The sequence below is a fragment of the Apteryx mantelli genome, chromosome 22 (assembly GCF_036417845.1).
Source record: "Apteryx mantelli isolate bAptMan1 chromosome 22, bAptMan1.hap1, whole genome shotgun sequence".
Lineage (NCBI taxonomy): Eukaryota > Metazoa > Chordata > Aves > Apterygiformes > Apterygidae > Apteryx > Apteryx mantelli.
In genome coordinates this window covers 10,115,458-10,141,613 of record NC_089999.1, presented here as the reverse complement: position 1 = coordinate 10,141,613, position 26,156 = coordinate 10,115,458, and the positions used below count along the sequence as shown (strand labels likewise).

The 26,156-nt window shown below is 37.6% G+C and overlaps 1 protein-coding gene across 4 annotated transcripts in view; it reads right to left on the bottom strand.

Moving 5' to 3' along the window:
* Window positions 1–26,156, bottom strand: part of GOSR1 (golgi SNAP receptor complex member 1) — a 35,760-nt gene that overhangs the window by 6,398 nt on the left and 3,206 nt on the right. For all 4 annotated transcript variants that reach the window (XR_010886191.1, XR_010886190.1, XM_067309533.1 and 1 more), the window contains exons 5-7: window positions 24,221–24,312; window positions 23,750–23,824; window positions 8,443–8,472 (exon numbers count right to left, since the gene is read on the bottom strand). Coding sequence is in view for 2 of the 4 variants with exons in the window: in XM_067309533.1 (XP_067165634.1) it covers window positions 8,443–8,472; window positions 23,750–23,824; window positions 24,221–24,312 (197 nt within the window). In the remaining 2 variants the exon portion in view is untranslated. The remainder of the gene's footprint in view (window positions 1–8,442; window positions 8,473–23,749; window positions 23,825–24,220; window positions 24,313–26,156) is intronic.

Sequence of the window (26,156 nt, the reverse complement as noted above, 5' to 3'; positions counted from 1 at the left end):
CCATTTCAAATTTAATACATTCTGGACATTGGAAAAAAAAAGCTGTGCTCTTAATATCATATTTAAATGAAGATTTTAAAGAATTACTGAGTTGACAAAAATTTTAAGAATATCGATTTTTTTTCCCCCTACCTGACATTTCTCTTCAGCCCATAAAAAAAACAGATATAAAAAGGAAACTGAAAGGGCAGGCTACTACTTATAGCCCCAGCTAACATTTTATTTAGCTACTTTGAATGCAATAGTTTTGTCAAGACAAGCTGCACAGACTGATTTACATCTAGAAAAAGAATATATAAAAGTTTAGGCTCTGCAGACATGGTGCTTAAGAAGGAATGGTTTGACAAATACTGTTCTCCTTGGCCGGCATGCATTGCAAGAATAAACAAATTAGGACATAAATACGACCTGGCTGGATAATAGCTCAGAAAATGATACCTATATTGCTATTGACTATACCTACATGAATAAAAAAGATTAAAACAAGTTCTTGGATATCTTAAGCCTTAAATATGGAGGGAAACTGTTCTGGAAGAACACAAGTGAAAGTGTAACAATACAACAGAGATAAATATGAGTGAGCACAGGGCAACTACAGCCTGCAATTTCTGAGGAAATCAAACAGATAGGAAAAATATCTTTTACCCAATACAGATAACCAAATTTTCAAGAGCATTTTACCTTTGCTCACCCTCAGTGTCTGTACACAAACATGACACAAAATCACAGCTAATAATGTGAGCATTATTTCTAAAGAGGGGCAGATATAAAGCACAGAAACTCACTATGCAAGCCCAACATAAGCTGCTCTGGATCATCTGAAGTATCACTAGCGTCTCTACTAGAACGCTACAACCAGCAGTGTAAAAATAGCCAGCAAAACAAAACAGACAAGCCAAGCCTAAGAAGTGTCCTTCCAGACCTGTAGCAAAAGGCCAGGATCACAATTCACAGGCATCTAACTGAAGAAAAGAGACTGGATCAATGATCTCTAGAACATTTCTGGAGCAGCAAGTTCCTTTGGGCTCCCTCACATTGCATCTGCCTACTCCATCTCAAGCAGCTCTTGTAAAAGTATCTTCATCCTTCCTATAATGGGCCTAGCAAACTCCTCTAAAAACAAACAAAACCAACCAACCAAACCAAACCCAAACCCACAACTCACCTGGTGCCATCTCTTTAGGTGGATGCTGCCTTTTCCAACTCTGCTTTTGCCCATAATAAACTGAGAGCTCACAGATTGAAGGTCAAAGCATCACAAACAAAAGCAGTATGGTTTTGGTTTTAGCAGTAGCAGAATGCCTTGGAAAGCAAGACAAGTTAATCACACAGACACAGGACAGGTGACAGAAGGGCCAATGCATGGGTCCCATAGCTTTCAGGTCACAGGAAAGACCTCTCTTCCAAAAGCTCATTACAATGAATTCTTTTAAATAGAAAAACATTCATTGACAGAGCAGATCCATACGTTATTTTAAGTGTACTAAGATTCTGATCATCAGACCACTGAAGGCCTTTTTATGAAGGGAAACAAAGACGGGACACATTAACCCCAACTTCCTGGCCAAATTTAACTGAGGATAATGTGATTTTGTTCTGCCCACTTTAAATTTCTCAGTTTCCTAAACTAACGTGTTCTGTAGCGCTGCTTTGCACTATCATCAGCTATCACGTCATCTCCAGAGGTGCCTGTTGCATTTCTATATGGTTTACAGATAACCTGAAATAAAAGGAGCTACACAAATGCAAGTTATTCTGACACAAAGTAAAGCAAATTAATGCCATTGCCATATATAATCTTAACATAGCGTATTTATAAAGAGATTGCCTGAATCAGTTAACCAACACTCTTCACATCTGCAAAAAGAGTAGAAGAAAGTCTACGAAGCTGCTCTTCTTAAATTGTGCAAGTACTGTTACTCATCAAATTGTGTGTGCTCGTTTCTGTGGCATCTGAACTCATCTGGCTCAGAAATGCAAATGATTTATTCAATTATAGGGGAAATCCTTTTCAGGACTAAAATTACGAAAAAAGAAAGTAAAAATTAGATTACAAGAGAAATAAAGAATAGCATCATTGCTGAGCCCTGCTCTACATGAGAGTACAGAGAAAAGCATGTAATGGAGGCATTAACCAAAGTTCTCAGCAGGGAAAAAACAGCTGTATACAGATATGGAAAAGCAGTTACAACCTAAGGCTGAAAAAGGGGCTGCAAAATTAGAACAGTATGTGCAAATAGTATCATATGTGAGAAGACACAGCATTTGAGAGATTATATACATTTGCAACTCAGCACACAGGTTTTATTCTTTACTTTTCTAAAGTGAAAAACAACAACCCCACAAAAACATTAGGTTTGCCATTGAGAAAAGCACAGGGGAATTTTGAATTACTAGGTAATGAGTTGGAAAAACAAGTAAGGTTTCACAGCTGCACACAAGAAAGTCTGCTCAATAATTAGAGCTTCTTATTTTACACCTCCACCCTGATTTGATATCTGTCCGGGTGAAATCTGAATACAGCATCTCTCAAATCACTCCTGAATTAAACCACATGTTTTCATAGGATGCATCCAATGACTCATTAAGGAGTCCATTAAAGTGAAAACACAAGACGATTGCCAGGACATAAAGTGTTGCTGAGACACCTCCAAAATGCCTTTGGGAAATAATTATTAGAGATTACCATGGAATACAGAGCTGCTGCTTTAACATCTGATGAGTAAACTGTCCACACCATATAAAAAGGCATGATATAATTTTTTAGGTTTACAGATTACAAGATTGGAAATTTCTTTATTTATTTTACTCTGTATTTTGAAAATTTTATCTCAAGGGGATAGGTTTTACTGAAGTGCTCTCAGGAAAAAAAATTGTGTGGATTGACATTTTTAAGTTTTACTAGCATATGGCCTGGTAATGAAATGTCATGATGGCACTCATAAACAAGAATTGAACTGGCTTCAAGCTACCATCAAGAGTCAAAATTCAAACAGAAAGTACTTTTCTTTGATTATTCAAAACATGAGCTGGTTTACCTAAGCCTTTATCTTTGTAAATCTGAGACTGTTAAATTTAAGCACTACCAAAAATAGAAAAATAGCTCTTGGGAACTAGTCCCCTAAATTGGCCTTATAAAGTCTCAAGTATTGTGGCTCATATTCCTCATATCTTTCCTTATACAGTTCTAGTTTCAATCCCACGTCTAACACATGCTCATTAACTTACTGCTACCTTTTCCTCACCAACTGATGCTTTTTAATCAATCATATTCTTCTCTTTCACACTACTGGCCCCATTTAGTTATTCTGACACAGTAATCTCCCTAGATCAAGAATACTGTTTATTTACATTTCAAAAATTCTACTCAACATTTATCACAGAAGGATGAAATGCTTTTTAGTTACCAGAATCTATTTTCTACCTGTGGAAGACCCCACATTATTAAAACATTCAAGCAGCGTAACACAGAAAACCCCACTGTTAAGAGCGTTCTCCTTTTCTCAAAGTAATAATGATGCCTTGGCAAGGTGCTCTCCAAGATTAACTGATCATGGATATTGATCTATTCTCCCAAACTCCTCACTGCATAGGAAAAGTTTAGTTCCTCGTTTGTTTTTGACTGGTGATTACCAATGATGATTAATTTCTGCTAGTTCATGTTCCAAGAGTTGAATGAGTAAAATAAATAAATAAATAAATAAATAAAAACTCTAATGCTGACCTAATTACTTAAAACATATCTCCATGCCACAGTGTTCATAACAGCACTTCCAATGTTAATCTCCATTTAGCAATGAAAAATTTAGGAAAAAGGAAGATAAGGAAATTTTGATTATGCAATAATCTGAGCTGTCATTATTAGGTTCTCCTGCTGACTTAATTTATATTTAAGTGTGTACACAGACAACTTTTCCTCTACTAGTTCTACATTACAAACTACATGGCAGTCAGGACTTCCAGTTTATCCGCATGCACAAAAGTGTTTATAAACTATTAATAATTTCAAATGTGTTCAGAAAGTGTAAGAAATTCCAAATTCCAACTCTCTGCACATTTTGCTTTCTATCCTGTGATCAAAAATCAGCTTATGTGTAATTCTGACCATTTGTATCAGTGCTAAGCAATTCCAAGATGACCCCGATTTAACATTTCAATTAGAAAACAGCATGAACTATTCTCAGTGCAGCACTGGATTAAACTACTACAGCTGGGTGTAAACCAAGTTCCTAAAAGCCAGTGGTATTCTGACATCTGTATTTAATACTAAAGCATTGCTCCAGCACAGCATTAATGATTGCTGCATGACTGGAGCAATCTCATCTGGGTAGGTCTCAGGTCCCAGCCACTAAGCCATCCATCTCCTCTACAGATTAGTAGGAGCATTCCAAATTTGTGTGCTGGAAAGCATTTTTCCTCAAAATTTCTGTGACATTTCAAGTTTATCCTTTAACGTTTGATAGTGCTGTGGGTATGTGAGCAGCCAAATTTGTCTTCAAAAATAAAACTGATATTTGTACAGAGTTTGCATTTTTCACTAGCATGAAAAATATGTATAGAGAAATAACCATTTCCAGCCATCACTGAAGTCAAATTAATCTAGCATTCAGAGCTACACATTTAATCCTGCTTTACCTAGACCAATATTTAAGCTGTTGGGTATTTCTACCCCACGTAGCAACCTTATATATACACAGTATATTATCAAGAAAAACACACCAAAAAGTTGACTCCTTGCCGCATCCTTTGAGATGGCTCAGTCAAATCTACCTTGATGAAGAATTAAAACAAAGCTCTAAAGGAACAAGTTTTTTAAAATCAGATAATTCATGTATTACTGGAACTTCTGCCTCATTCTGTACTCCATGAATCATACTTGCTCACTCACTTCATTTAAATTCATGACAACATCTATGAGTAAGGGATGGGCTCTATGACTCTGCATAAAAATGCAAGCTCTAGTTTTCAATTTGTAGTAATTCTGATTAGATCACTTACTTTTTGTGTATGCATATATATATACATATATAAACGTATGTTTGTATATAATCTTTCAAGATTATTTTGTCTTTTGAGAAAACCTAAGATGAAAAGAAAAGGAACACTGCCACAGAAATGCAAGTGATTTTGCCATGATGCTCTGGCAGGGCTCTTCAGGAACAGCTGAGACTCAAAATCTAATATACAAACCTTTTATGCATTATATTCGGCAAAGTTGAGATTTAATGTAAGTGAAATTTTCCTTTTTATTAGATCCAAATTATTACCTAAAGAAATTCCCCCAAAATATAATGAGATTTAATAAAAAAAATAATAATCTAGCGTTTTGGTCTGCCTTCTCATTGTCAAAGCTCCCCTCCATAGGTTGCTGGTCATCACAATCTCCTCCTCCTCCTCTCCTGTTTGAGTGCTCTGTGGTACTGAACATAGGAGCTGTGCTCGACAGTACAACCCTCCTGCCGCTGCAGTGGACTAGCCCAAACTCTTAATAAAAAAACAGCGATGAAGGCTCACTGGCAAAGCAGGGGACTCCTGGCCTCCTCTGCCACTAAGGCTGTGAGACCCAGAACTAGAGCTCCAGTGTCCGCAGAGCTGTTCCTGGAGTCTTCCCTAGAACCAGGGGCAGAGCATCCTTCAGCTATCTCTCTTTTATTTATTTATTTATTTACAAAAGCAGCAACAGTGCGTTGCTTGGCACAATTGCCTGAATCAGGCATCAGAAACGGTATCACAATAAAATCGTGAGAGCTGGTCACATTGTATATGCAAAAATAATAAAAAAAAATTTTGCAAAATAAAAGCTGTTGGAAAACAAAAAATAAATCATTTGCTATTTTGAGAAAGTGATAATGTTTCAAAATGAAAACCCGAGAACACTAAACACATTAAGCAAAAATCTATGCTTATATTTAAATATGTCCAAGGCAAGTGAGCACTGTTCCAGAAGAACTGCAGTACAAAGTATCACATCCCACTCCTTTCTGGGAAGAAATATGCTGCAGTAAGAATCCATGTCACATAATTCATTTAAAATTTGATTAAAAGTTTAGTACTAACAAAACACCTGGAATGACAGCCCTGCTCATTAGCTGAGTTACTGAACAACCTTATGTGTCCATACAACCTCTCGTAAGAATGTTTGCTCCTGCGGAGGAACCATATACAGGGAAAGTCAGTCTCTGTGCTTCAGTTCTCCTCTTCTCTACAGAGAGCCTGAGCAAGGCTTTCACAAGTAGCACCGGGAAAGGGGTCACCTGTACACAGCTTGTCAGCAAAAGCCTCTGCAATCACACAATAACACTTCCCAGTGTTTGTAACGGCTGCTTAAAAACAACTCTTAAAAATAAAGAAATAGTGATCTCGAATTCCTGAATTGCACCCAAATAATATGAGTAATGAACTATAGCAGATGTAACCCTTGAAGACAGAATAATATTAGCAGCCAGAATACGCTAATTATATCTCACTTCACTCTAGGAATCTGTGTTAGAACAGCTTCCCCTACACAATTCTATCTTTTATTTGGTTATCAATAGATAAGACTAATCAAAAGCTGGACAAAAATCTATTTGGGAAATACACTTAAAAAGCAACAGGGTTTACCACCAATTAATAACATACCCAAATGCTTGCAATTACTGGGTATGACAAGGAAAGGAGTAAAACAAACTTCACCCTGGCTTCAACAGAGACTGAATTGAATTAAGATGATATAAAGTGATATAAATTAAACTACATGTCCTGCTAAATGCTTATATCTACCAAACAAACCTTTTCCTACAGAATGAAATACAGAACCTTTTTGGCAACTACAATGTGGAATTAATAAATGGTGCAATATGGAGTGCAGAAATTGAAGTTCAACTGTTAACAAAAGGAGTATTTTCACTAAACAGCACCAAGGAACTCGGGACCGAATCATGTTGTAGGAACTCTTGCATGTGAAGCAGTCACTATACAGACAGTCAATCGGTAGTCGACGGGAGCGCGACTCATGCAAACATAACTCAAAGCAGTTTGAAACTAGCCAGGACACCCACTGGTGACAAAGTGGCCGTGACACCACGGAGCTTTCGAGTGGGCTCCAAACTGATTTAGGAAAGTGAGTGAATATTCAGGCAGCTGGCCCGTTCTGAGCTCCAGTTTGCTACGGCTGCATCCCCTAGCTCAGGTAAATCTACATGCATATTCGCTTATTAAGCATAGACATACTCCCAAACTTCTCAGATGACACATAACCAACGGGGTAGATGAAAAGCTCACATGATAAAATATTAGTCATTTTGCAGGATATTGAACTTAAAAATAAATCAGAGGCTTTTTAATGCTCCAGTTACTAGAGTGGCAGCAAAGAACAGATTCAGCAAATGTTGAGTCAAGTGTTTTCATGAGACAGAAAAGTAGGACTAGAAGTATGGCAATGGAGGAGAGGATTTTTTATAAGAAAAGATGGGAACCCTAAGTAAAACTAACATTCACAGTAACTGTGCTAGGTTTGGCCAGTATTTTCATGTGTTCATGAGGCTAACTGTGGTAAGATTATATCCACGTTTTCAGGCATTATTTTACTGAACACTTCTTTTTTGTCACTGTACATTAGTGTGGCTTAACATGTTTTTCCACCATGTTAATTATACGGAGCCCACTATGTAGTTAAGACAGCCAGCCCTTAATGGACATAAAGCCTTGCTGCACCTCTAATTATTCCTCTTGATCACTCATGCCAGTACATGCATTATCTAAAATCAAATCTTGCTTTCATTTTTTTAAAAACAATAATCTAGAATTTTAAACCATTAAATTGGGCACTCTGAATTATTGGTTTACAAAACCCCAGAGTTCAGTGGAAGACTGGGAAGGACACACATGATAAAAGTAATTTATGATGCTGTGATTCAACATTAAAATTTCTAGATCAGTTTGAGAAGGCAGCACTCAAGCATTTGAACCATGCAAAAACCAGAAGATAGATAACTATACAACAGCCATTACCACTCAAGCCGTTAAGTCCTTACCTGTACCAGCTGCACACTAGGGTGCTGAACATGCTGCAGGGTTACAGAATATCCTGCTATGTAAGAGTGCCACTATGAGAAGGAACAGCTTGACTCCTGGACTAGCCCTCGATAGCTCAACCTGGCAGAGCTCCACTCTGCTCAATCATTCTTTTTGTTTTTATAGAGGCTATTTGCCTTTGAAAAGAAACCTGAAGTTTCTAAATTAGGATGAGTATAATATTTAACCAACACCATTATGTTAATATTGAATAGCAAAAAAAAGAAAAAAGAAAACAGAATGACACTTCGTTTTATTTGTAATACTGCCTATGAGTTGTAAACAATACAGTTATTGTATAAACAAAATGTCTGATAGCTTTGGATACAGTTCAGCGTAAACACTGATTGTACAGAAAATAATGGAAGTTAGTAAACTCATTCCTACCTTATTGTCTCCTCTATCAGGCGATCTGAGCTGAAAGCCAAAAGAAAAACTGTAGTTAAAAAAAGGAACAAGCACTGAATATTTTAGATCATTAAATCAATGTACACCATAATATAATCTTTATCAAATTTGCCCTTAGAATTTATTTCAGGACACCGACATTTTTCACTACTACACAGATTTGGAATATATAATGAGAGTCTTTAAATGCATGTGAAATCAGTGAGAGCAGCATTTCCCAACCGTAAACAAGAGCAGATGCTCAGGAGAACACAAAGGACCATGGAGACAAAAAAAAAAAAAAAAAAAAAAAAGAGTGGAATGGGCTCCATTATTCATGGTTAATTAAAGCTGAGCCAGAGATTTACACGGTGCCCAGGACAGTTTTGAAAGAAGCCTTGGAGAAGAAAGCACCTCATTTTCTTTGCTCTTTAATCCTGCTCATTTCCCCTCTTCCCTCCCCCTCCCCAAAAGAGGGTAAAAATAAAAGCTGAGGCTTAGTTTCATACAATAACATCCCAAAACATTGCTTTGGAGCTAGTTTACCAAATACCATTTGATGGTGGCTAACAAGACAAACTCTTTCTATAATAATACCAGTTGAAAGAGAATTAAGTGATGGTTACAAAAAACAGAATACACGTCATCTGTTACAGAAGTCTCGGTAACATGCACATCCTTCCCTCCTGCTGCGACACATTAATCAAGTTTCTATGCAGCATCCTGGGAAAAGACAGGCTAAAACATGGCACCACAGAGAGAATATTTCATATTAAAAAAAAAAAAAAAAAGCAGACAAGCGAGATCAGAAGACAAACAAAACCCTCAAAATACTTGAGCAATTTTTTTTCTGTACTCAACTTGTTATATAGAGGTTTTAAATCCAAGCAATCTTTTACAGCCAATTATGAAATCTCAGAAAAACATCTGGACAGAACAAACAAATCACAGCTGTAACACTGACAGGCAGCACAGGTGACCGCATCCCTGCTTCCCGCGCTGCAGAGCAATGATGCCCCTCTACAGTCGTTCTGTTTATCCCACAGAACTACAAACCCTTGCAGAGCAGCTGAGAAACGTGAGTTTGCTAGTTTAACGAGCAAAATCGATCTGACAGAACAAAGTCTTACACAGTACTGGATACTGCGATTTATTCTGTCAGAATGAAAGGATTAGAAGACATTAAAGAGCACAACCATCTTCATCTTCCCCTCCCTTTGCTCCAAGTGTTTCAGCATCTCGTGGAAAGCAGCAGCAGCAGCCGCCGCCGCCGCCGCCCCAGCGCAGAGCAGAAGTCTGCCTGACTCCGAAGGCGCTGCCCAATTTGGAACATTTCTTCTGCCCACATATATTCTGGAGATCCCCCCACACCTCATACTGGAGGCATGACAAAGTAGCAAGTTGTGCAGTGTGTGTGTGTGTGTGTGTATATATTTTATATGTATATATAAACTGCTCAGGGAGAAGATGCTGACAGGATGCCCCTATTTGTCTGTGAAGAGGAGTGCAAACATAAAAGTTGCTATTTCAGTGCAGTCCACGGCTTGAAATATGAAGGCAGCATACAGAGCACTAAAAATATTTTGCCCAAGTTTAAGTTGAGAGGGATTCAACTGGGGCAGCAAAGACTGTGAAAACATTAGTAAAACTGGAACGCTTCTTTCCACACCCAAAACAAAGGCACACTCCAAACGTTCAAATCCGTTCCAAGTAAATTGCTTTAACAAAATAAAACCATTTTTACTCACTCTGCGGTACTTATTACCATGGGCACAGAGAACTACAAAATGCCATAGTTATATATACAAAATGAGTGTAATCAGTCTCAAATCTAATAGCATCAATAACGTCCCAAAGCCAAGTGGAACAGAAAAGTAATGGATTAAAGATTTCCGGAATCATCAATTCTCAAAAGCACAAAATTCAGCTGAGAGCGTGCCTTTCATACACAGGTACCGTCTCTAGCAAACAGGTGTCTTATGTGGCCAGTACATAGTAAGAATAAACTGCAAGAACATCAGAAAGCAACAGACTGAAAAACACAAGTACAGACCATTTAAAAAAAGGGTTTTTTTTTTTTTACCTATTAACAAGGAAAAAAAAAAGATATCACGTGCCTAGCTGGAAATAAGTTACACTTATTAAAATTCTGTGGAACAAAACACTCCTAGAATAGTCCTACTTTACCGGAGGAGACAGGAAAGTTGAATAAATTCAGAGAGCTTAGGTGAACTAATCTGTTCTCTCAGGTTTTCAGTGCATGAAAGCTGGCTCATCACTCTGCAGTGGAGACTCCAACTGCTTTGTACATTAGAGAAAGCAGCAGTTTGGCAGTTTTATTAAGTAATCAGATGAGTAAATACCAGGAGTATCATGTTTAAAAGGTTCAGTCTCAATTATATTATGCAGCATTAGCGTATATGCGTGCAGGCGCGCGTGCCTATAAAAACCCTTGAAACGTAGCTACCTGTGAAACGATGACAGGCAGAAGTTAATAATACGTTTAAACACAGTAATACAGAGTTTTCAGTACCAACAAGCACGCACATTAGAGGCAAATGCCAACACAAGACACTTAACACGTATCTGAAGTCACAAGATTGATGCTTCTCAACTTAAACGGCAGTCACCCCGACTATTTAAAAGAATGAGATGCATACAAATTTTCTTCAGAATGAACGATGTACAAGTAAGGGCAGAGTGAACTGTTATACTCTCATTAAGTAAGTATCCACAAAGCTAGAACCATACATACTTACTGCATACAACTTTCAGAATATTTTTCCTACCCCAACAATCTTCTTATGACTGCCCTGGCCGTATTTCCAGACAAGGCTCTTGCAAACCTCCAGCAGGTGTACAAACCCCAGTGGAAAAGGACTATGACATGAAGCTCTGTGTTTCCCTGCTCCTCGGCTGCTGAGTGACTTAGAGGCATTTTGTTTACTGAAATTTTCGTCTTGACAGTATGAGCAAGAACATTTTATGGTAAAAATCTGTGCATTAGAATTCCTTAGAGTTCTGTTAAGTTCAGTACTTGCAAAAGTTGAGTTTAAACAGATACTAGATGCTCTTGTAAAGGCAATATGTGCATTCACAAAGCATCTCTTATTTAGGTCTCTCAAAGTGGTTGGCAAATGCAGACTGTAACATTTACTTACAGTGGTATCCACCAGAGAGAAGCAGGCACTTGCTTCATCATTTTACAATTTGCAACTATAGGAAATAAGAGTCAGATTTAAGGCAGACCAGGAACATAAAGCACAATGGCACCCAGAGACCCAAAGCTTTACCAAGGTGAGGCAGGTAGAGGGGAAGCTTGCAAATCTCTTGCTCAAGTTATACATTCAAAGCATAAAAAAAGGGGGATCTTTATGAAATACCGTAACTTTGTTCTTCTGCTTCCCAAGCAAGGATAACAGATCCAATGGAGATTACCTTATGAACATCTAAGCAAGCAAACGATTACTGTGGGCAATATTAATCTGATTCGCCATCTGTTTCGATAAGCTATGTATTTTCACCTGTCGAGACAGATGGCACTTCGACAAAGTCATTTAAAAATACGATACGAAAGGAACGCTGAAAGATGCTGAGGCAATCGCCTGCTATAATGAATGGCACAAATCCAGCAGCAGCAGTCGTGTGTATGAAATAATCAGGCCTCTGTGCAACTGCTGTAACTTCAGAAAAGATTGTGCAGTTTGTCATTTAAATATGCAGACAGGTTAGTTAATCCAAAGGAAAAACTAAGTGAAATATGCTTATAGGATAGAAAGGAATCCTGCCCATCACATCAAGCTTTTAAAACGAAAGCAAGTGTTCTGTTTTCTTTGTTTTTTAAAGCAAATCTCTACATCAGTAATTTAAATTCAGTAATATTGATCATTACTTAGATCAAGACTGGGCCTCTCCCATATCCTAAAGAACAATTACAAAACTAATTATTTCACTTTATTCTTTCTCTGACTGCAAAATTAAATGAGTTTCAGCTCTCTCAAACTGCTTGCATTTGCTCATTTTTATTTTCAGTCCTGAATCACCAGGCAATGTAGAGCTTCAAGGAATGCCAACATTACAAAACATATTTCATACTATAATACAAACATACAGTCTATGACAAAGCAAATCAGACTAATACAGTCAATTATTTCCATCTTCATAATCATTCCTAAATCACAAGTGAAATACTGGGCACACACACAAAAACCCAGCTCCAACTGACTTTTTTCTTGCCATCAAGTTTCCTTATCATCTAAAAAAATCCCAAAGATCATTAAACTCTTTAAAACTTAACTAGAAAAATGTAAAGCAGAACACATTCTCCTGTGACAACAAACAAGATATTTTTCCAGATTTTACAAGACTTGTCTCAAGGTTGACTGACTTCAGCGTCAAAGAAAACAGTGAATTCCACCAGAGCTGCTTAGCTGGTTTGGACAGTCTCCCACAGTAGCTAATGAAGACAAAAATTGGTGCAGAAGCCTAATCATGGACTGGGACCCAACACAAGAGCATGGTGAGACAAATACATCTAAGGTATATGACATCCAGAGAGAGAAAATTTATAATAGTCCTGTGCAAACAACACAAAATTCACTCCTATGTTTTTAGCAAAGAGCAGAAGTAGCATCTACTGTGAATGAACTGCATGCAACAGCATGGGAAGGAAAACTAATATATTAGACTACAAAGTATGCATCGTAAACTTCCAGCATGAGTTGCAAGACCTGAAAAGAGCTAGTCAACCACAAATACTTGAGGTAAAATGGGCATTTTCAGGGAGGAACAGCTTGCCTGCAGAAACCACTCTGAGAGCAGACAGAGAAAGGTTCAAATACCCCTACAAACTGCTGTCTTCTGCAGCTTCCCTTCCTATGTTAACTAAAGCGCAAGTCTGGAAGCTAAGGGGAGGCAATGTTTTCACACTTTCTGTTCCAGTAGGCAAAATGAAATACGACAGAATGTGCGCAACAATCAAACATTAGAAACAGTATAAACATGATTGTTAACAACATCACGCTTACAAACCCTAAACGTGCAAGTGAGCTTATTTCTGCAGGTCACTGCACTGTGGAGTCTGACACTCAGCAATCACTTTCAAGAAGAATGAGGAGTAGCTGCAGAATCAGGCAAGAAAAAAATAGCACAATAGCACTAAATCACCTTGCTTTTAATCAGTACAAGCAAGTTTTAAAATCTAGAATAAAAGGCACTTAAGCAGCATCATTTGGTGTTGAATTTCTTTCCGGATGGTGCACACATACTTGGTGCATCAGAAGAAACATGCAAGACCATAGAGGCATGCTTTTCTGCACCTCTGAACTGCATGGACTTGATAGGGAGCTAGCAACAGAGTCAAATAAATGTTTCTGCAAAAAGAGGTTTTCGCCAGGAAAGCTCTTTGGCACACAGAAAGACTATGGGGGGGGGGGGTGGTCTGATGTTCGAGCGTCCCAGGAGAGCGAGTAACAGCCATAATTTCTCCTTTCAAGTGAATTTATAAGGAAGTAAGAGGCTTGTTGATAATCTGCAGTACACAGTTTATCCAAAGAACACAGTTAAAAACTTAAAATTAAAACAGCTCCTATCATCTAATGAAGTGCAGCAGCTGGTTGCCTAGTAGGAAGAGCATAAAACCAATGACGGGATGGCACCAGTAGCCACATAATGAAGTTTCTAGAGGCTCTCTATTCATGGTTGTGAAAGTTCCTGGATAAACTGGCCCTCCCATATAATTGTTCCATATTACCCATAGGAACAAAGTTAAATGAACTGAAAAGGGAAGGCTTTACTGTAAGTCCTTATCAAGCAACCACAACTGTCAGAACAATTCCAGTAACCTACTAATGGACTACAGCGGCATTTCCTCAAATTTTACATACTGTATGCAGAGTTAATATTCAGTAGGGGTGATGTTTTCATTATACGTTTTATACTAGAAGAAGTAATTTAGATTATACCTTTCACCAAGAAAAAAAAAAAACCATACCAAACACCACTTCTAAGTGCATACATGTAGGAACAGCCTTCAAAATCCAACAGTAATTGACAGAAGAGGAGCTCTACCAAGACAATCTGTAAGTACTGGTCTGTTGTGCACACACCTGAACATGATAGATGCACAAATTACCAGAAACACAGGCCACTTGGTATCTGTACTGTAAAAAAAAAAAGGTTGTACGACTGCCTAACTCAGTTGCTTTTGACTTGGTGTGCAAAGTTAGAAGAAATCATTCCACTAGTCTCATACATTCGTAAGTAACTGAGAAAACAGAATGCAATCTTCATCTTGCAGAAGATCCCTGTCATATAAAAAAATCCAGCAAACTGCACACTACATTTAACTCAAATTCAAGATGCAACTCACTAATGAAGACCTCTAATGGTGTTCTACCAACCCAATTTCACTGCATTCTTAGGCTTGTCTTTTTATCTAAGACTAAAAAAGACAGCATTCTTCCAAAAGTGAGATGATAGTTAATACAAATAAGTCTCTTAAGTGAGAGAAAAGCACTCTGCAACTTTCACTTGACAGCTCAACTAAGAGGCTTAAAAAGCTCTAAGCAAAATCATATTCTCAGGCTAAAATAGATGTGTTTTAGTGGGAATCTGGATCTAGTTCTGCTCACCAATATGGATTTGAGAGAAAATATCCTCAAAAAATGAGTCGTTGTTTTATACCAAGCCCCTGGAAAAGCAACAGACTAAGATCTGTGTAGCCTACCCTAGAGCAGCCAAGAATGAGGAGAACCTAATTGCATTGGTACAAAGGCTCAATTAAAGTAAACTCAAGAATGACATTTATTTATATAGGAATATGATAGCTTTCCAGAGATAATATACATATTTGAGAAAAGTGGAAATAATTACTATTTAACAGCTCCATTCCCATCACACGATATTCAACAGAGGTTTATACTGGAGGTCCCAATAGCAAATAATGAGCAAACACTTCTGGCCTTAAAGAACCAAGCAAGTATACAGTTATGTTCACAAAAAAATGACATAGCACATTAGACTAAGAAGGTATTCTCAGACTCCACTTTGAGAAATCTAATCTGCAAAATACAGCTAACACTGTTAAGTGTCTATCTAACAGGTGTACACTTCAGGAATATTTCAGTATATCAAAAGCAACATTTTTTTATCGTCTAACATAAGCATTCGTAAGGAGAAAGATCAGAATACCATAATCACAATGGCATGAAGAGATGTCCCTTTGGAAGCCACCAGTTTTTCCTGAAGATGACCACTTCATGAAAACATTTCTACAGAGAATTTCTGCATTGTAAATGCTTTCTATAATTCTGTGAGTATCTGAATGGCTGATACTTAATTTTAAAATGTTTTCAACTCATAACTGTGGATATTATTAGCATGTTCTCTAGCTGGAAAATTATTTATACTATACGCATTATTATTGTGATGATGTGTGATCTACCATCTACCGAGGATAAATAAAGAACACTACAAATATTGGTGGTAGCTCCTCTGAAATGTGAGCCTATTTCGTAATTTTTAAAAAGCTATGCAAAAGAAATTCTATAAAACTCAACAATTGTTGGTTCTGTTTAAAAGATGCACATGCTTTATCAGAATCAACCCATGTAAAACGTATCTCAGTACTTGTCAAAATCCTAATTTCAATACAGACCTTGGAGGTAGAAGCTGTCCTAGTTAAGAAGCAGTTTAAAGAAAAGCTAAAAGCAAATAAAACATGCATCACTGACTGATTTCTGAAACGAGCAACTAGCTTCATTAGCAAACACAGAGCTCAAGTTTGAAGTGTGGTTTTATCTCTCTCCCTCTCCCCAAATCAAGGGCACGTTTCTAAGGTAAAGCCAAGAACCCAGAACCAGAGCAGTGTTTTAATCCCAGCTAGCTTTCTGTTTGGTGATGTATCCAGGGAATCTCTCACGACCCTGTTCTGAGGGTTTGCTCTTTAGTTTCTGCAGGCATTCATAAAGACCTAGGATAGTTCTTACCGCTTTTTTTTTCCTGGTGGTGTATGAAGTTCATGCAAAAACCTTCCTATTTTACAGGAAGCAAACAATGAGTTTTGAGGTTCTTAAGGTTAACGCCTCTTTGTCTGCATTGTATTTCACCCCCATAGTTCAGCTTTACAGCTCATTTAAGCCGATAATGCAGGCTATAAACCAAGTCCCCAAACTGGGTTTTGTGTGCGTGCCTGTGTTTTTTTTTTTAATCAAATACAATTCATTTTAGACATACTGAGTTATAAAAATATCGCAAGTCACAAATGTCAGGAAATCTATTGATTAAAATAGTTTTTTAAAAGCAACCAAGCTTTTAGGAAAGTATATAAATAAACCTTGTGAGACTAATATAATATTTTTATAGTGTCTTTGGGTTGTTTTTCTTTTTTGAGTCCTAAATATTGCATATGGAGATGAAAAGCACTAGCTGATTTTATTTTAATGAAGCTCAAACTATCTTTAAAGAGAAAACCTTTTTTAAATGCTGAAGAGTTTGGCTGATGTTCATGTGCTTTTATTAAGTTATTTATAAATAATAATGATGCCCAGGAGAGCATCCTTCTTCACTGCCTGCAAGCTTTGAACCTCCCCAAATTCTCATTAAGCTACTTTAACAACTTGCTCATATAGTTACATAATTGCACTCCCATAATAAGCAATGAAGTTTCTTTTCTCCTGAAGACATGAACTGTCTCCCCCATTGCGCAATATCTACTATTAAAACAAAAAAATAAGATAAATCATGCTCAGTCTAGTTTTGTGGGTAAGTGTCACGTGCTATGCCCACATCTGGTTTTTCGTCTGGGACTGCTATACAGGAAGCCTACCCAGCCACTTTTAAAGTGCCTTGTGTCATTCTGCCACGAATCTTCAAGAGACGGATAGGCACTGCCCGCAGGCTTGGAAATAAAGCTCATTCAGCCCCACGCAGAAACCAGGCTACAGGAAGGACTCACTGATGGATAACTACAATCAAGAAACCTCTGTAGGAAGAGGAGGCAGGAGAAAGAACAGAATCATATTTAAAAACAGGAATACAATACCAATTGTATGCACCTTTAAATAAGCTTTTGCAATAACAAAAAGTCTTCTTCATTCAAATCCCTCCCTTGAAAACCATTTTGTTTGCGTCGCCTGTCTTCAGAGAGAGCACATAACCCTATCCAAAAAAATCAGTTATGGATATTCCAAGCTACATTTAGGTAAGGCATTAAGTAAGCCGAGGTAACCACTGTAGTCATTCACATTGGCTAACTGCAGCACTAGGATGCACTCTTAATGCAATAGCTTCCCAGCTTTCCTTATTCAAGAAAACAAAGAAAACAAGTTAATGGTGTTTAACTGCAATTGGAAAAACTGTGACAACATTGCTAGACCTCTTGCAGCAAATGGTCAGCAGAGAAACATTTAACCAAGAAATTCCTCAATCTCTTCTCCTATTGCATCTTCCAGTTCAACAGACAAAGTACTGCAGTCTTCTATTACTACTGCACAGCATGTCTGCAGCCAAATTACACCATATTCGGTGCTTCTTTGCAACCACTCCAAACTAAGGACATGGCTAGCGTGGACTGTCCTTTTACAGTAGATCTATTTTGTTTTCTTCATAACTGCTATAAAGCAAATTATACAGTATCAAGCTTTCCTTCAGTTAAAATCTGTATTAAAATTAAGACAACAGGGTGACAAGAACAACATACTCTGCTTTGACAAGAACAAAAAATAAGTTTAATTTGGAGACAAGTTTAGCAATAAAAAAAAAAAAGAAAAAGAAAAAGAAAAAGAAAAAGAAAAACCTTATTGGGTCTAACTAAAGTGGAGCTCAGTAGTTCTGAGGCTGCAGAGCAGGCTGCCAGCAGGGCACCCAGGGAAGAGGCTCATCACACTCCTCCTTCCCTGCTGCTTCCCTAACCACCTTGAGCAGAAAAAAAGAAATTGGTGAAACTGCTGTTTTTCCTACTGCCTCGTTCTTTCCAAGCAAAAATGAAGGAGAGGCAGGGGCATATTATCTGTCAGCTGAAGAAGTTACTGCCCAGGCGTCTGGTCCCCCCCAGCAATCAGAGGTGAGGGAGGGGACAGAAGGGATGGCAACGGTAGCTGTTGGGTTTTAATCCAACACCAAAGAGCCACCAAAGCCCAAAGGCTAGCAAAGGAGGCTGAGCAGCAAAAGCATGCTGAATGGAAATCACATGGTGGAGCGAGGAGCAGAGAACTGTGATAACAAAGGAAAATGAATTAAATGAAATTAAATGAAAGGAGGAAATGGTAGCTTTTTCCCAAAAGGACAACACACCTATAATCAACAACCCTATAAGGTGCCTCAGCATTTCATTAAGCTGACTTCTCCATTACTGAAGTTAACATTTGCTAACAGCATCAATATTTAGAGAAAAAATGGTCAGCAAGACACTCCCTCTATTAAGATTTGGACTGTATTACAAATGAAAACAGTTGAAAACAGTTTCCCGGTGATTATTCTCTACTGAACAGGGCCACTGCTGCCCAAACAACAGGAAATTTGAAACAGTTCTGTGGAAAAACGAAATGCAGTAATAATAGTAATAATATATTTAAAGCACTCTGAAGTGCTTAATGTCATGAAGTGCTGCACAAACATTAATTTATCCTACACATCTCCATGAATCAGCTATGTCTAATTTATACCACCATTATGCAACTGCTGCAGATTCCTGCATTTCTTTTGCTCACCTCTCTGATTCCTCTCTTCTCTTTTGCATGCAGAATCTGTTCTCTCTCCTTCTGTTTTTCTTCAAAGTTTCTCATCCACCTCCTCATGCATCCCTACCCTCTCTGTTCCCAAAGCTACAGGTTATAGGGAACACAGGGGCGCATCATCTCCTTAGCTATTCTGAAGCTTTGGAGCAGGTGTGGGATTAAAGGAGCACAGCTCATGAGATTCGCAGCGGCACAGGCACCTGCTGCACCACCAGGCACTTCTCTTGGAAAGGACGGGTATCTTATTTTTGTGAACTGGAGCTGAGCGGTATCATGATAGTCATACCATAGCACCACAGACTGCTTCATTTAGATTTTCAAGGAATTCAACATGGGTAATAAAACCTGTAATTTCTACGCAAATCTTGGAAGTCTTAGGCACCAATTTTCACACAAATTCATCAGTATCACCCGAAATGACTACCATCGTTCACCTGCAATATAAGTACTAATGTGGGGGAAACATTTTCACTCACAATAAGTTTGCAATATTGTGTGTGCATGTGTATCAGACACATTAGTTCCTTTTTTGCTGACTTAGGATACAATTCATCAATAACTGCAGAACTTCTCAAAGCCAACACTAAGCTGACAGGACTCTTTCCTCTTAGGTAGCACTTTTCAGGGCAGTTTTTAAACTGCTAAGCTAGATCTATTCATTAAAATTTTCGTTTCCTTTAGACGGAAAGCAGCATTACAAGAAAAAGGATGACTTGTTTACTTTCCTGGCAAAAAGCACACAAACAGAAAAGATGAGACATTTACTGAATTGCAAAGACCCAAAGAAACAAACATTCAAAAGCCAGCTGAAAATATTTCTGCAGTAGATTGATAATATTTCTTTTAGCAACTGACATGCCAAAAATCTAAAGTATTAGGTAAAAATATTAACAGAGCATCATTATGCCACTTAATTTACCGTCTTCCAGCCTCATTTTAATTGGTAGGTGCTAAAACTTTTATATAGAAGACCTAGGTGTTACTGTTTTTCTCTCCAGAGGTACATAAAACTACCCTTGACTTATCTGTACAGAAATTAAGTGGCAAAATGACTTAGAAACTTTATGTCTCTTATCCACAGTCAATAGTATTTCTAGACAAATCTGCCTTCCTGATAATCAGCTGATTTATGAAATGAATAGAGCCGGCAGCGAAGGTTTTGGTTGAAGAGCGAAGAGGAACCTGACGCGCCGTCTCCAGGAAGCCTCCCCGAAGGAGGGCGCAGCGGTGCGGAGCCCCGCGTGTCCCCAGCCCGGGGGCCGCGCTGGCGGCTGCCAGTAGCGCCGGGGTCGCAGTGCAGTCGCCAGCGGGAAGGCGCACAACGCGCTTGTGCCAGCAACGCTGACGCAGCAGCCAGCCCCACCCAGGGAAAGCAAATCCAAATGCATGTACCATCCCCACTGCTTAACGGCCAGCAGTTTTATGCATTACAGGCATACGAAGGCTTTATACGCTGCTTCAACTGCTGCAATTCCCTCGGTGCTTAATGTATGTTGGGCCCTTTTTACCCATCACACTCTTGTACTCCCAGATTTTTTATTTCCCCTCCTTTTTACAATTACATACATACGTAAAATTAAGCTAAATTAGTTCTCCTTTGTTTTTCACTCAGTCTTTCCAGAGGAGGTGACATCCAAAATATGACAGAATAACAAGGCAGATTTAGAAAAAAAAGCAGAGATCCAGCTTCTCTCCAAAGTCCCTCCCAGAGCACAGCTTTCTGGCTCTCCTCTTTTACTCTCAAGAGAGACGCCGCTGCACACAACCCCGCCTCGGATGGCCAGCACGCTTTTTAAGGAGCATTCACAGAGAAGGCTGCCAAGAGTAAGCGTCAAGTTTCCTTTTGTCCTGTCTCACCCAGTAGTGCAGAAAGAGAAAGGCTGACAGACAGCTCCGGTACTCTGCACTGGGAAAGAGCCTGTGCAGCTGGTAACTGCTTATAGAGAAACACTTGCTAATCTTCAAGGTTTAGTTCACAGCGTTTCAGAGAGACACTGTCAGGATTCTGTTTCTGCCTCATTTTAACTCTTTTCCACATTACGGATTCCTAATACTCCATACTAGTTCTCCATTAGCAAATTATGAAATAAATATGTAAAAGGCTAAAGTACTAAAGTACTGAATTTATAAATTAAGCAGGGTCACAGTGAATGCTTTGATACTCTATACTAATATGTAATCACTGTGGCATTATTTCATTATTTGGCAGGATGTAAGGCACCTGCAAAGTTTATGTTTCCACCTCCATTTTTCAAGCTCTTTACATAGGTTTTACAACTTCACTAAAAACGTATCTGAATTCTTACTGCTGCACCTTTGTGACCAATTTATATACATCACCTAGTTCTACCAAGTAATCCAGCATCGTGACTTACCGCACTGCAAATATTCAGCATCTCAAAATTCATACAAGGCTTGTCAGCTTATTCTAGCAGCACGTTTGATATAATTTGCCAGCCCCTGATGATTTCTTGGGACCTTTGGCTAGCTTTTACGGCTTTTTGGCAGTAATAGCCCATTAGCTGCTTTTTCTGAAGACAAATACGTTGAAACCCTTTAATAGTTTCCCCGGCCAGTATCTGTTTTTGAGCTTACGGATCCTCAACCCAAAAGTTTTGAACATCTTACAAGTTTCTGACTTCTTGCCAAGGTTTTATTCTGTTTCTACACCAGATTCCTTCATACACTTTAACGTTATCGCCACCTTGCAGTGCTATTCCATGCTTAGTTTTGGCCCTGTTCCTTAAAAATTCCCAACTCATTAATTTCTTGTTTTGTTTTTCTTAATGTTGTGATTTTTTAAATCTTGATGTTTTCAAGTGATCACCTAGAAGATGATTTACCTTTTTCTGAAACTGCATTTTTATTCTATAAACATACTGGAGAGTTTAGTATGTTTAAAGAGATCAAAGTAATCTACACCTCAAGTGCTAGACTCAATTTCTGAAAACATCTGCCAGACGATGTTTACAAAATGCTTGAAAGTTTCCTCTCTTCATTGTTTTAACTTTTCATACAGCGCATTCCGAGGAAAGTCAGTTTCTTAGAAGTGTATTTTACAATAACTCCAGAAATAATCCACTTGTATCTTTAACAAAATGCAAATTTATAAAAATATTTATTGCTCATCAAGAAAAAGAAATCATAAAATTTAGAAAGAAAAAGGTTTACTCAGATAAAAAGACATTCATTCTTCAACATACAGTATTCCAGTTAACATTCTCCTCCCAAACATTAAGCCTATTTTTTCCTGGAAATTTTACATTTCCTGATTATCCATGCCTAATAATAAATACAACCTAACAAAAGTCATAATTCAAGCTCTAAGTCAATTAATTTCTAAGTTATAAAGATAGTAAGGAACTTTGGTTTTAATTTCCCATAAAAGCTTTTTGTGTGGTTCTGGCTAGAAGTTTAAGTTATCATTAAGAAAGCACATTTGAGAAGGCCACCGGTCTTTTTTTTTTAAATGAAAGCCTGCCCTCTTGTGTAAGATCGGAGTTTAACATGACTAGGGTTTAGAAGAATAGAGAGGCACAAAGATTGGTGCTACTGTACATCCTGGCCATATGGAAGGCCTAAAAGACATGCACCTTTCAGGGCTGTTCCATTGGAGTGTGTTGCTTTTCCTCCTCAAGAGCTTTCTACTTATTGCTAACAGGATATAACCACCAACTTGTACAGAAAAGTAGTCACTGTATACATGTAATAAATAGACCATGCACACAGATTAGAGTTCAGCCAAAAGAGCAAACCGACAGGCTTGTTTCAAATTCCTCTAATACAAAATTAGACCAACAAATTCCCACAAATCTAAAGCCATATTTACCCTTCAAAGCAAAATATCAGAAGTAAAATAATTGATGATGTTCAGGGAACACACAAATCAGCTACTCATACTCTAAAGCCCTCTGCAGCAAGAATAAAAAAAAAGGGTTTTCTATTTTGCTTGTTATCTTGGCTAATAAGTTAGGAGTCAATCTGAAAATATTTAAATGCACAGTTAATTTAGGATTTAGTCTTTTTCCATACTTTTCGTACACCTTCATTAGAGACAAGAGGAAAAAAAAAGAAATGTTCTTCTGTGCCTAACACTGATAAATAAAGAAGAAGAAACAGTACAAGGGCTAAGCCATGGGGACTGTTTTGTTTTTTAACCCTTATCCCAGGCGTTATACTGGGAAGACATATACTTTCTTAAGATCAGAAGAGGCCAAACATGAAGTCTGAGTCACAAGTGACTTGCGAAAGCCCACTGAAGACAACATAAAATGTCACTTAGTGCTGACAAGCTCCTAAAGTAGAAATTGCTGAAAACTAGCATGACTACTACCCACTATGTGCATTTCACAGCACGAGCCACAAATGTTTTTTCCAGCTGCACAAGCACCAGCACTCTCACAGAATACAAAGCGCAAATCATTCATCATGGATATTATCTACCAAGGAACAAAGCTTTCATCCCTATTGAAATTAAGAATGCTTCACCTGAGGGGTGAAGCAAAAAAAAGTTAGGCACCCCCAACATAAGTAAATGTGTGTGTTAAACAGAAATAATAAATAACACTTACTTTCGAAGGTGTTCATGTTCCTTCAGGAATAGCTCTGTTCTTCTGTTATTCACACCAGATCCACTTTTATATGATCTAAAACGTAAAAAATTTGAAAAACTTTTTCCCAAAAGCTTTTCAGCAGACAGTATTTACAGATCTAAATACATATCACGCTTTATTACTCCTAAGTGACTAAACAGAAGAGTTTCAGTCATGTTAAGATATCTTTAAACTGATTTGACACAGCTTAATAGTTTTACTTTAAAAACATGAGTTCCTTACCAGAGTAAAATAAAATAAAACAGAATCTCATTATAGCTTTACTAGGAGTCATGAATTCAAATAACTTTTCTTGCTTTGTTAAGAGACAGATGAATCAGCTATGCCAATTATTCTCCTCCTACAGGAGGGTTGCGTCTTCTCCCTCTGAGGAAAGTCCCATGCCGTTGCTATAACACAGTACAATTTACAATACACAATACGACTTACTCAATATCTTTTCGTACTGATCCCAACAGATTCTCCCTTTCTCTTATTGCCAAGAAGTTTGCTTTGGTTTTGTGGAATTCATGAGTATAATCCTGTAATAAAACAATTACTACAAAATTAGTTCAATTTAACAAAACAATATAATCGAGTAAGATCTGACCATCTTTTAAAATATTAGCTGTCCTTCAATAAAAAGTGCAAAGACAGCTTATTAAATTAACATTGAAACTGCTGGGAAGGTAATATAAAGTGTATTTAAATCTCACCGCTCTTACAGTATCTGCTAACTTTTGTTAGCTACAGCTAAGGTCATAGTGGAAAATTCACTATAATGCCTTCTCCCTTTTTCATACATCTTCAACTTTCTGAGGAAGGATCATTTTGTGTTGGAATTTCCCATTAATGGTTGAACCTGAAGTACTAGTAAAACTTACTCTTTTGATGTGGTGAAGGCGTCCTTGTGTTTATTTCATTAAGTTATACTGGATGGAAAAAAAAATTCTGAACAGTAAAGGACAATTATTTTTTAAAGATTTTCAAGCTGCAATTTTACATTTACAACTCTTCGGGCAGCTAATACTTCTTGAAAGACAATCTAACTGGCAACTGGTGTTCAGTACAACACCAAAACCATTGTAAATATTTAGCACTATTTTTCATACAAATGCTATGACTTTTACAAAATATTACACCTTTTATACTGTGCATTGTACAGACACCAAAGGAAAAAAAAAAATCACACTCCATATACCTAGCCTAATAAAACCTGTATTTTTTAACATTACTTCTGTGAAAATTTAATCAATTTGAAACATAGTTTATTTCCTTCAAGTCCCTTTATCCTTTTAGATGGTTTTACAATCACATTTTCCTATTTTAAATGTTATGTTCCCTCCAATACTGCTATGTGACAGACCATATAACAAGATTAATTCATTATAGCACTTTTCCCCTTTTGCCATATAAAAGGCATTAACATGATGGCATGTTAGAGCATTCTTTCTTAGTTAGACACTGCCCTTTAAACGATGGCTTCCTACAACTCAAATGGTATGAAATTTTAAACAATTTGATGAGATGACATAAAAAATGCTATTTTTTCAAACCAGAGTTCATTGATTGGGGTGTCTGGAGAGTAGAAAAGAGAGCTGAGACTGGAATCATTTAAATCTTCTAGAAACATTCAAATACAAGACTTTATAAAGGATGAGACTACACAAAATGCTTTTGTCTTTAGAGGGACAAAAGCACACCAGTACCAGACAGGCTCCTGCTCAAATTGTTAGCTATTTTCGGTCTAGTTTTAACTTTTCTACTCAGATGAAAGAGAGACATTAAACATTACAACATAAGACTCATATTTCAGTGGAAGACTCTTTGGAAAGGAAGCTGAAGCCAGAGTCGAGTTTGTGCAGAACAATCCACGTGACGTGTTTTGGAAGCAAGTTGTATTCATTAGCACAGACTGCAAAACATTCCAAATACTCTCACATAAAAACTAGGCAGCAACTAAAGCAGACACCTGCACAGGAGCCGGGAACAGCCCAGCTCTATATTCACTAGAAACTTCCAAATGAGATTCACTTCCATAGTCAAGACTTTCAATTTTTTTTTTTTCAGGCAGCCTCCTTAGCGCAGCTTTTCCTTTATCAGAGATCTCCAGTGGCAATTAATTTTAGGTAACTAAATATTAAAGAGAGTAGAACATAATTTAACTAAAAAAAAGGGCAAAAAACAAAAAAGCTTTGCAGAAGATAATACTTTCTCACAGATAAATGAATAAACAGTCATACTCACAGAGTACTTAGAAACAAACTTCTCCAAGTAAGATAAATATTTAGTTTTAGTTATAAGAATGTTTTCAGATCCTGCACTCACAATGCATATAAAAAAAGATTATTCAGTTAATTAGACTCTTTCCTTGTTGCGCTTTAAT